The sequence below is a fragment of the Denticeps clupeoides genome, chromosome 19 (genome assembly GCF_900700375.1).
Source record: "Denticeps clupeoides chromosome 19, fDenClu1.1, whole genome shotgun sequence".
Taxonomy (NCBI): domain Eukaryota; kingdom Metazoa; phylum Chordata; class Actinopteri; order Clupeiformes; family Denticipitidae; genus Denticeps; species Denticeps clupeoides.
The window spans coordinates 17,768,722-17,780,460 of NC_041725.1; the positions used below are offsets into that span (position 1 = coordinate 17,768,722).

Below are 11,739 nucleotides of genomic sequence, written 5' to 3' on the forward strand. Positions count from 1 at the left end.
AGTTGCGCATTTTATTTTGAATGTACAATTTGCCGGCTCTTCTGAATCCAGTTGGCTGCGAGTGAAATAAAGTGCACCTTCGCCGTTGCATTTCTGAGGTCGAGAACCGTGGACGTCGCTGCGGCGGCTCGGCCGGTTCCGATCGCGGAGACCAGCCGACGGACCAGTATGGAAGGCCAAATGGGACACAATTCGCCTGCATTTTAACGCGTGGCTTTAACGCTAAAAACTGGTTCCCCGACTGGTGTAGTCAGTGAGCAGGTATTATAAATGTCGTTCAAAGCGGCGCTTTTTTTCCATTAAAAACATTAGTATTTTTAGCGTAATTATGTCGAGTTATGGCCCGTTTGGCCTTCCATAGACCAGCGACGGTCGCCGCCCCACCTTCCCTGCGCTCTCCGCACCTTCCGCCGTGTTTATCTGCCGCCACGATGGTCGTGTTGACAAACGACAACGGCGAAGGACCGGAGCTGGTGTGAGTGCGACCATCACTTCCCTTTAAGTCAGCATTTACGCACCTGCACGGTTTTTTTTTTCATTCGCCTCCAAGCTCCGGCCGAACGACTTGCTCGCCGCGGGCGTCTGAGCCGCATATGGAGGCGTTTTAGCTCCGGGACCGTTTGAGCTCTTAGTACCCGGCTATCCGGAGTGCGAGACGAACATCCCGTCGCCGTCGTCGCGTCCCGTTCGACATTTATTATTATAATTTTTTTCTTCTTCTGTAAATTCGCCTCGAAAGCGCCGCCTGCTGCTCCGGCACCAGCTAAAGCTAATGCTGATAAGGGCTAATCCAGCGTAGCGGCCATTCGAGGAAAGCTTGTCCTTTCACTGAGATTTATATATATAATACATGTATATTCGTGTGTTTATAGCACGTAAAGGTAGGCCTGAGCGCTGGATTTGGACGCGTTTATTCTCTCGGGTCGTAAATAGTATTTGGGGGGGGCGGGGCTTGAAATGGAAACCCACTGACCCACTTTTTGTGTTGGGAGCCTCGTATCGAATTTCATATCTTACATCTCGCTGTCGCTCGAAATAAATTCCTGGGCAATAAAGAGGTATCCGTGGTTTGTTAACACGCAGCTGAACGAGTCTGGCCCCTTCGAAAGGTTTAATGCAGCGGCCGGCGTGAGCAATTTTCTGCAGGTAGCGGCACAGCAGGGCGTTCATTCATTGCCTCAGAGCCTTGAAATTAAATCCGGGCCGAGTCAAATTGTACTGACCGGTCCATGTGGAATGATTTGGGAGAATAAGTGATCGGCTGCCACCGATCGGGCGTTGCAAATTGCTCCAAATGATGGACAGTAGGCTCTCAGAATCAGACGGAATTGTTCGTTCTGGCCTCCGTTCCGTGTAGCGCCGCTTATGTTCCTCCCCTCCTCTGTTTCCAGCCTGATAACAGAGTCGACGTCCTTGCCGAGCTCTCCGGCCAAGCGCGTCTCTCCGGCCAAGAAAAAGCAGTTCTTCATCAACCAGGCAATACGCAACTCGGACCTGATACCCAGAGCCAAGGGCAAGAAAAGCCTCCGGCGCCAGGAGAACAGTACGTGGACTTGGTGCCGGTCCCGCGCCGTTCGGCGTGGCTGGTTGGACCTAACTCGTGTTTTTTTGTTTTTTTTGCAACAGCTCGCTTCCTGGCAAACCTCCTCGAGAGGGACGAGTGCTCAAAGGAGGAGGGCGACGTGTCCGACTCGGCCTTGCCCACCGTCTTCACCGAAGCCTGCACCAACGGGAACTACGTTGAGGTGCCGACGGCGCTCTCGAGCCCCGTTGACTAGTTTTTTTTTTTTTCAGCATGCAAAACCAGGAAGGCCTCCAGCTTCTCGTTTCCTTTCAGTACTGGAGCGACTTCATGAATCGCTCCGGCGAGGAGCAGGAGAAGCTGCTGGCTCTCCTGGAGGAGGAGGCGGCGAAGAAGAATTGCGGCGAGAAGCCCCCGAAGGACGAGAGAGACAGTGAGTGAAGGCACTTTCACGCCTCGTTTTCGACGATATATTTATTTCATCCCTCTTTGGGTTTTGGCGTTCCGATTATCTTGTGTTCGGGTACTTTACTTTACTTTACTTTACTTAGCAGACGCTTTTATCCAAAGCGACTTACAAGAGGACGACACCAGCAATTCTCATTCGGTTTCTGTAGATTTTGACTTACAAAACTAAGAGCCCTGGTAAGACCCAACTTGTCAGGAATTTTTTTTTTGGTGAGTGCGTGTGTTAGTGTTAGATTCGTCTGAAATACTTTTTTAAAAAGTGGGTTTTCAGCTGCTATTTAAAGGTGGTCGTAGTCTCGGCTAGTCGAATGGAGCAGGGCAAGTCGTCCCAGCAGCCAGGGACAACGAAGGAGAACAGAGTCGATTGGGACCGGAGACCCCGTGAAGAGGGGATTTTTTAGTGTGGTTTGGTGTGTGGATCTGAGAGGGCGTGCAGGAGTGTATCTGGCTAGTAGTGTGTTGGTGTAAGAGGGAGAACCTCCATTTACCGCCCTGTTGGCAGCATCGAGGATTTAAACTCGATGCGAGTCGGTGGAGAGAGGCGAGGAGAGGCGGGACGTGGGTACCATAATCACTTTCAAAATTGCCCACGCGACGCCGACGGCGCTAAAGAATTCCCTCGTGTTCTAAAAAAGCCGAGTTGGGCCGCAATTTGAGCCTCGTTTAAGTGAATGAAAAATCCCGGCTTGGCCACGCGATTCGCTGACCGCCACGTTGCGTCTGTTTGCCTGCAGTTAATCCCGCCTTCGCCGACCAGGTCAACTTCCAGAGGATCGACCGCCGGCTGCGGGCTGCGCTGAAGCGGAAGCAGATCCCCATTGTGAGCATCGCCGTAGCCCGGCGGGGGGGGGGGGGGGGGGGGGGGGGGGGGGGGGGGGGGGTTCCGATGAGCCGCCTGAACATGCATTAACGGGACTGGGGAGTGGGGGCTCTCGTTCACGCCGCTGTCCCGTGTTCCCCCTCTCCTGCAGGCCACTCTGCAGGCGCTAGAAGACCAGGTTTTGAATTTCTTCGTGGAAACGCCGCAGTCTGTCTACACCACTAACCTCAGCAGCAGGTAGGATCTTTGCATTTTAGCGGAACGTTGACGTAACGGTGATTTTTTTTAAAAAAAGTTTTTTTATTATTTATTATTATTTTTGGTCAGCTTTCAAAGGCTGCTGCTTCACGCTGTCTGTCAGTACATGGACCTCATTTCTGCAAGTAAGTAAATCCTTTCAGCTCTGTTAGTAATTTCTGTGAGATTAATGGGGTTTCGTGGAATTGTGGTCGCTAATATAGAAATTTTCGCTTTACTTATTTGCACACCTTCACCCTACCTGTTGCACATATTTTATGTTTAAAAACATAAAATTGTAATATTTGGTTATGTTTGCAATATTTGCATATTGGTTCCACTTGAATACTAGGAATATTGAAATATTCCTAATTAAAAATCTGAATTTGAGGTAACGTAGCCGAGGATATGTAATCTTTCCAACAGCCTCCTGATTGGTTCTCCCCAGGTTCCGACTGTAACGGGGTGCGCCAGACCAAGGTGGTGAACAAGCAGGAGAAGTTCCTGCCGCCCCGGCTGCTCCTGTCTGCCTACCTGGAGCAGCTCAGCTGAGAGGAGGAGAGGCGTGGCAAGGGGGCGGGGCCAGCATAATCTAACACCAGATTCGTTCATCCCGAGCGGCTCTGGACAAGTTGCCATTTTAATTCCGCGCACTTGCATGTCGGTAAACAAGCAGGTGCTTCGGCCCGTTTACGATGGTAGTTCGAAAATATAATGTTAATATATTTGCATCACTGTTATTAATGATATAAAATGTTATTTTTATTATTATTTTTTTTGTTTTTCAAACACCGCTAACCTCTCTCAGGGTTGGTTGGCACTTCCGTTGGTACTGAATGAATTCACTATGATACTAGTAATTCTTGACCCATGGTTTCAAGGCCGAGCTTGAAAATGATCAAAATACCTTTTCGATATTGTTATTATGCGTCATCTGCTATGATCAATTTGTTTCCAGTGATGAAGGTGATCAAATGTAGGAAAAAATTCTCCGCTTTAATGTCTGAAAGGAAGTGGCAGATCCTTTTCAGCCGCCACAATAGCGAACTCACTGCCGCTGACCCTCTGAAGTCTGGTGCTTTTTCTACACTTTTCTACGCGTACACCTGCCACGACGACCCCCTTCGCTCCCCGGCGGGCGTCCCGCCCGCTTTATTCCGTATTCCTGCCTCGCGGCCCCATTTCTGCTCATGCGTGTGGATGTTTGCTCTGTAATGGCGACTTGTAAACCAAAGTCTGTGTGTTCACCTTTCGTCCCAGCTTCTCCGAACAACCACGAATGTCACCTGAGCGTTGAAAGTGTACGATTTGTGTTTTTTTTTAATTTTTTATAAAAGATCCCGTGACGTCCACGTTCTTATAAACACTCACACACAGGTTGCTTATTCCACAGCTTTAAGCACATAGAGGCTCTGTACTAATGTCTCGTGGTGGTATGGTATTTATTCGGTGGCCGGGTGGGGAGGGTAAACGTATACCAGTAATTGAAAGGACGAAAGCCAGATGTAAGGTTTCAATAAACGCTCGTTCCAACTGCCATTTGTCACTTTTTTTTCCTCCGTGAAAGTGAAGTGATTGTCATTGTGAAACACTGCAACGCAGCACACGGTGACACAACGAAACGTGTCCGCTGTATTTAACCATCACCCTTGGTGAGCAGTGGGCACCATGACAGGTGCCCGGGGAGCAGTGTGTGGGGATGGTACCTTGCTCAGTGGCACCTTGGGCAACCTTCTGATTACGGGGCCGCTTCCTTAACCGCTAGGCCACCACTGCCCCATAAGCAGTGTTAAGTCCGCAACGTTTTTTGTCTTCAGTCAGTCAGTAATGATTAATATTATTAATCGAGACACAGTCCAACAGGCCTAGCGAGTAAGAAAGCGGGTACATAACCGAGGGGTTGCGGGTCCGAATCCAGACCCACAAGGGTCCTAACACACTGCTCCCCGGGCGCCTTTCATGGATGCCCGCTGCTCACCAAAGGTGATGGTTAAATGCAGGGGACGCATTTTGCTGTGTCCTTGTGTGCTCTGCCTCAGCAACAAAAAAACAACACTTTTATGACCAGCAGGGGGCGACAGATGGAGGGGAAATTTACATTTATGGCATTTACCAGACGCCCTTATCCAGAGTGACTTACAACCAGTAGTTATGGGGACAGTCCCCTCCTGGAGACAGTGTCTTGCTCAGGGACACGATGGTAATAAGTGGGGTTCGAACCTGGGTCTTCTGGTCCACTAGGCCACTACCACCCCACCAGTCCCCCGTACAGTCGGTTCGTGCAGCATGGAGGCCGGAGGCTGCAGGCTTCTGCAGCACAAAGGTCGTTTATTGTACTCGGTGACCTCGGATCGGGCGTGTTCGAGCACAAGGGGCACTTGCCGCGTCTGCCCCGCACGGTTCCTGAGTCGTATTCCTCTCAATAATCATAATAATAATCATAATAATAAATAAGTGCTTCTTGGAGACCGTTTCCGCGGCATGTCGCATGTACGACGCATGCATGTCGCCATCAGACCCCTGCAGTGTTCGGATCATTATGTTAACATTTTCCATAAAATCCATTCGATGTGACGTTGTTCTAAAAAAGAGACTCTGTCAGAATACCAACTTTTCGAGTTAAAAGCTGTAAAAAAATAAAGCTGTAATTCGCCGCGCTGGCGGCTAGGGAGCAGCAGTGGTTCATGTTTCTAGTTCCACACAATTATATACATATTTCTGACATAATAATCATTTTGTATGTTGGGGAGTTTCGGTAGGATCGTTTTGAAGGGGTATGTGGGGGTGGGTGGGGGGTGACGTTAATCTACGTCTTGAACCACTCCAGCCCACCTGTCACCTGTTGTCACCAGATCAGATGCTGGGCGCCGCTGCTAAAAAAACGTAATTAAAAGATCATAAATAAATGATAGCGCCGGAGCGGGTGCCGAGCACGTGACCTGCTGGCTGCCGTGGGCTGGTCATCTTAAATTATTCATTATAATGTTTATCGGGCCGCACAGGACACAAATACTTATTTTAAATATGTTGTCCCGTGGCAGTCTAAAATGTGAAACGTGATTTATATTTTTTTTTGCTGACTTGTTAGAACCTTGTCCGTTATTACATACGGCATAGAAAAACATCAGCACGTTGCAATATGCACACACGAAGAGATCGATTTTGCTATGAACGTGATAAGATGCCTGGACAGGCTGGATGTTGTAATTCGGTTGGATTTGAGGCGCTCGGTAATCAGAAACGTCAGATTAACCGTAATCTCCCCGTTTTACCGTCTTCACTGTCACCCACAGCACACGCACCCCGAAGCTTCCTCCGTCCGCTCCGCTGCAGGGTCATTAGGGAGCGTAAGTCGCCGTAAGGGTTCGTGGGCAAAGGGCCGCCCCTGTCTCTGAACGTAGACAAACGCGGGGACGACGTCGACCCGAAATGCGACGCGGAGTCGTAATGTCGCCCCCAGACAACCCCCGGCGACCGCGAAACCGGCTCGCCCGACGGCGGCGGGGCGGCCCTTCGCGACTCCGCCGCGCACGGAGTTTGCCGACGGTCCCCGGGCCGCGGCGTGGGCTGGCCCCCGCTGATTCAGAGGTTAGGAATTTGCATCTGATTGCTGTTTGTCAACCAATGATTTGATTCCGCGACCGTGTGCGCGCCTCGGATTAGTGCGCGATGCGGGGCCGAGTCTGAATCGAGCCCGGATCAGAAATCGAATTTAGATCCCGGGCCGCCCGCCGCCCCGTCGGAATAACCGGAGGACCTGGGGAAAAAAAGCGCCGTGTCGTGGGTTGTTTTCCCCCCACCGGGAACCAGGAATGTTTCTTCCGGTTCCCAAGAGTGCAAAAACAAAACGGAAGCAGAATTGGTAAGTGTGTGTGTGTGTGTGTGTGTGTGTGTTTTCTGTTTCGTTTCCTATTCCGCGTTGGTGGGAAGGCTGGACTGGAATTGCGCTCTTTAAATAAAATAAGAAAAGAGGAAGAAGAAGAAGTTCGGAGGTCACGCGTCCTCGGAGCTGGGATCCGTTTATTCCAGCATTCCCCGCGGATCGGTTACGCGGTATTTATACCCGCCGCCCCCCGTCCGTCCGTCCGTCGGTCTCCACCAGCGCGGCCTGCGCGTCGCGCCGGGCTGAGTCGGCAACTGTCATTGTCGCCGCGGCGCCGTCATGTGAGCGGGGACGCGCTGGAAAGCGACCATGCCGGAGCCGAGCGACAGGTAAAGAGTCCTCTTCCCTATAAATACATCCTATATATATATATATATATATATATATATATATATAGACCTTATTATAAGACTTAATGGATACGCACCCCCCCCCCCCACACACACACACACCTTTATTATAATTATTGTCGATGATTATGACCGTGTGGCTGGATGAGGGGGAGATAAAAGCCTCCGGGCCTAAACAAACAAGGGTAGCCAGTGGCGACCAGGCCCAGGTGGCATCTTAACACGGGCCGTGTGTAACAGGAGCCCGGCCAAACACACCGACAGGTCAGGGGAAGACTGTGTGTGTGTGTGTGTGTGTGTGGGGTCGCGCTTCCACGGTCCGGACCAGGCCCGAGCCCTTCATGGAAGCCCGACGGATGTGGATAAGCCCCCCCCCGGAGACGTGCGGCCGAGGCCTTCGGCCCGATGAATAACGCGCCTTGTTGATGATATCCGCTCTGATATGCGGCTCGGGCGCTTGATGAACTTAATAATTCATGTGCGAAACAGTGTTCCCTCTCAGCCAAGGCGCGTTAAAAGTTTAATGTATTCCCCGAATCTTCATGGCCAGTCGGATTCGCCGCAGACTTCCTTCTTTTTTTTTACTCGTTTAAAGGTCAAAGTGTGAGGCTCGGGCACGCAGACCCACAAGCTTCTTCTCAGGCTGCCAACTTCGCCGCTTCAGTACGGTCTGAACGTAGTGAAGTCGTTTTCGTTCTGTGTGGTCGAGCGTAAGAAGCGCGTCAGGACGTCCTCTCGGTTCTCGTATGATTGTACGGATTCCCCCCCAAACCTTCCCGGGTTCAAATGGGAAGTTCTCGTGAACTGGAAGCATCATCTCGTAACCGAAAGTCCCGACGTCTTGGATCCTCGTGACCTTTTGGGGGCCCCACGTGCGGCCCTTCATTTCCTTTTTTTTATACGGCGCCGTAAATCGACCCGGCGTCGTACGAGGTCGGGAGGAGCGGGGACCCCTCGGGAAGTCCCCTCCCGGTCGCCGAGGCGCCCGCCTGTTCCGAAAGGAGCCAGACAAACAGGTTCGGCCGTCCGGCCGCGGTGCTGAAAGGGGCCAGGCCGCCTTGCGGGTTTATTGTCCGTATACACGTTCCGCTCGGCTGCACGTCCACACCCTGCCGTGCCCTCCGCACGAAGTAGGAACTTCCTGTTGCATCTCGGCACGACTTCGTTCTGCTCGCTTCTGATCGGCCCCCTCGATGGGGCCCGTGAAACCACGACAGGCTCGAACGGAACCCGTTTGTCGGGGTTCTTTCTCCTCTCTCTCTCTCTCTTTTTTTTTTTTTTCTCGCACGCTCAGAGTGGAAGTGCAGCCGCGCTGCTGCCAACGCTCGAGCGTCCCAGACTCGATTGGGGGGGGGGGGCGCGGGTCCTCCCGTCCGTCCGGAACGTTCTGTTCCTGTCGAGGAGGAAATGGGGTGGGTCACGTCACGCTCCTTTACGTTTACGACCGTTTCCTTATTCAACCGAACCCCACTTACTACCATCGTGTCCCTGAGAAGGACACTTAACCCTGAGTGTCTCCAGGGGGGGACTGTCCCTGTAACTACTGGGTGGTAGTAGCCTAGTGGGTAACACACTCGCCTGTGAACCAGAAGACCCGGGTTCAAATCCCACTTACTACCATCGTGTCCCTGAGCAAGACACTTAACCCTGAGTGTCTCCAGGGGGGGACTGTCCCTGTAAATACTGACTGTAAGTCGCTCTGGATAAGGGCGCGTGGTAAATGCCGTAAAAGTAAAAATGTAAATGAGCATCTCTCCGCGCTATTATTAGTGGTTTGGTTGCCACGGCGTGGAGGCTCGATCGCCTGGCCCCGCCCCGCCCCGCCCCGCCCCGCCGTTGCTCTTCAACATCAAACCGGGCGTCCAGGGAGAAACGCGGCCTCGACCCGTGCGTGCGACGGCGGCGGCAAACGGGCACGCTTAGCGCGTGAATGGTGGGGACGAGACAATACAGCAGAGCCGGTCTGACAAAGCCACGATTGTGATCGTGACGGGCGGACAAAAGGCGTCGCACTTTACGACCCCCCCCCCCTCCCTGCGCGGGCCAACGGGTCGGGCCAGTTTAAAGCTCTCGGGACTTTTCGCACCTACACGCGAAGCGCGTCGTTGGCTCGTTCAAAAAGTCAAGTGTGCGTTTGCCCTCCGGCGCGCCGTCCCTCCGCCTCCGGGGCAGATAAAAGCGCCGGTTCTCCGCTGCCCTCTGACCCCTCCAGTGACAATTGGGGCCTTTTCCCATCGCCGGGCCAGGCGAGCCACGTTTACCTTACAAGGCGCGGCGTTCTTCCACCATCCTACCTCACAGCCCTTATTACACCTGGTATACTCCGAGCCTCCAGTACTGCTCGCTTGGACCCTCCATCTCTGAAGGTAAAAGGAAGACGCTCATCTAGACTCTTCACCGTCTTGGCCCCTCGGTGGTGGAATGAACTTCCCCTCGAGGTCAGAACAGCTCAGTCACTGAGCACCTTCACACGGCAGCTCAAGACCTTCCTCTTTAGAGAATATTTAGATGAACTTGTAACCTTCTTCTTGTCTGACTTCTGTATAGAAACTAGAACAGAGGGAATAAAAAGATTGTATTCATAGTTGGGGGTCCTAGTGAACCGGAATTGATCTCTTCATCCATGGTAACATGGAAGCACGTTGTAAGTCGCTCTGGATAAGGGCGTCTGCCAAATGCCTACAATGTAAATGTAAATTCTCGCCACGCGTTCCGTTAAGCGCACGCGAAAGGGTCGCTTGAGACGAGATTCGTTTTACGGTTTTCTCCACCATCTGCTGCTCCGCTAATCAGAAATGTGGCCAAAGATGAAGTGCGTGACTTCGGGTCCCCTTTTTTTTTTTTTTTTTTTATCCGGTTTTATCCACCCAAACCGAAACTGCATCCTGGGAAAACGGGCAAAAACGTCTGACCGTTGACCTGGCGAGGGACGCGTGGGTCGGAGCGGTTCCTTCGGCTCCGGGGGGAATCTGCTTCCGGGCGGAGGGAGGGTTCAGCAGGCGCGGCGACACCGGGCCAGGCCTCACGAATGTCACCGTGTGTGTGTGTGTGTTATCACTGTGGAGTTGGACCCCGCCGTCCTCCTCTTATCTTGCCGCCGTGTTTGTTCAGACCTCTGGCTGCTCGGCCCCGCCCCCTCCCGCCTTGGATCCATATGCAGGGGAGGGGAGGGGGATTTAACCCGTTACCTCCTCGCCGGCTCTTCGTCTTTGGCCTTAAATGTCCCAAGGTCCTTCCTGTCTGACGTATGATGCTTCTTTTTTTGTCAGAGACACCGTGTGTATGTCAGGCCCGTACGTTGCGCCCCAATGTTCACACTTTAACTCTCTAATAAGTATCATTAAGAGCGCCATAGTTGCACGTTCGTCGGCCATTCTGGTGAAGTTTGGAAAATGCTTGGACTGGACTGGGGTCATGACCCCATCGTTTAAATAAAAACAAAGGTCTCACCGTTGCCATTTGTCCACGCAACAGTCCAAGCAGCAACTGTAAAACCATAAACCAGCACCCACAGGGCCATTAACCAAAAGAGTGGCTTTGATCTGGTTTTCAGGACCAGGATTAGAACTGGTTGGTCGTGTGGGGCTCGAAATGGCGATAGGTGTAAAGAGCGCTTTGGTCGTTCTGCTTCAGACGGTCTGCTCTGGAATTTGTCTCCTTATGACGTCATAAGGGGAAAGGTTACCTCCCGTTTCTCATGCTTTTTTTTTTTTTCCCCGCCCCTCCCCTAAAACATTATCTCCACCGACCGTCATGGCTTCCAAGCGCATGAAGCATCGTAGTTGCTCGGTGACTGGATGTAAAATTGAGCACGAATGTATCGGTTTATTTTTTATTTTGTTTTTGTTCCGTCACGCGAGACTCTTCAGAACCAGCTGGTTAATTTATTTTTTGTTCTGGAAAAAACCCAAAACGACTTCCTGTCTGCACCAAACGTTGTGGTTGGTGCATGGTGTTGACGACGCTCAACTTCTATTAGTCGCTCTCCTCCTCGTCCCGCCTCTCTTAGCATTAAGAGAGGCGGGACATCTAAAGCTGCAGCCGGTGAAACGGCGCGTCCTGGGAAGTCTCACTGTGGGACTGGATCCGAGTGGCTGTAACTCTGCACCACGGCTCAATTTCGGATGCATCATTAGGGGAACAATAAGGCCGATATGAAAGCAAAAAAAATAATAATAATTATGTCGGGGAACCTTTAAGGTGAAGCCATTGACAGGCAATTTGGTTAGATTAGCAAATGCATAAAATAAAGGCGGGTAAAATAAAGAGCTTCGGTTCAGAGGTTGAGGTTCTGTACCCTGGATTCACTAGTCACCCTCATCTTTTACGGGGGGGGGACGCGGTTCCGAGGGGATTTGGTCACCGTAGTTCCGGTGAGAGTGTTAATTGGGGGTTCCGGTCCCCAGTCAGTCAGACTTGATATTTACACTTACGGCATTTACCAGACGACCTTATCCAG

The 11,739-nt window shown here is 51.8% G+C and overlaps 1 protein-coding gene across 2 annotated transcripts; it reads left to right on the plus strand.

Annotated features, from left to right (window-relative positions):
* The first annotated feature begins 358 nt into the window (after positions 1–358).
* r3hdm4 (R3H domain containing 4) lies at positions 359–4,559 on the plus strand. Of its 2 annotated transcripts, none has more exons than XM_028962405.1 (8): positions 359–475; positions 1,392–1,543; positions 1,627–1,745; positions 1,820–1,955; positions 2,725–2,810; positions 2,962–3,047; positions 3,138–3,193; positions 3,496–4,559. In XM_028962405.1, the coding sequence occupies exons 1-8, from the start codon at positions 432–434 to the stop codon at positions 3,597–3,599; spliced, it is 783 nt and encodes a 260-aa protein (XP_028818238.1). In that variant the 5' UTR covers positions 359–431; the 3' UTR covers positions 3,600–4,559. The 2 variants fall into 2 exon arrangements, with proteins under 2 accessions (XP_028818238.1, XP_028818239.1); XM_028962406.1 differs by having other exon boundaries at positions 1,838–1,955; positions 3,496–4,557.
* The last annotated feature ends 7,180 nt before the right edge of the window (positions 4,560–11,739 follow it).

Bases quoted from the DNA above. Each gene is read 5' to 3' on its own strand.
- r3hdm4 (XM_028962405.1), top strand. From the start codon at position 432: ATGGTCGTGTTGACAAACGACAACGGCGAAGGACCGGAGCTGGT. The intron at 1,544-1,626 runs GTACGTGGACTT...TTTTTGCAACAG, and splicing joins CCTCCGGCGCCAGGAGAACA to CTCGCTTCCTGGCAAACCTC. The intron at 1,746-1,819 runs GTGCCGACGGCG...GAAGGCCTCCAG, and splicing joins CCAACGGGAACTACGTTGAG to CTTCTCGTTTCCTTTCAGTA.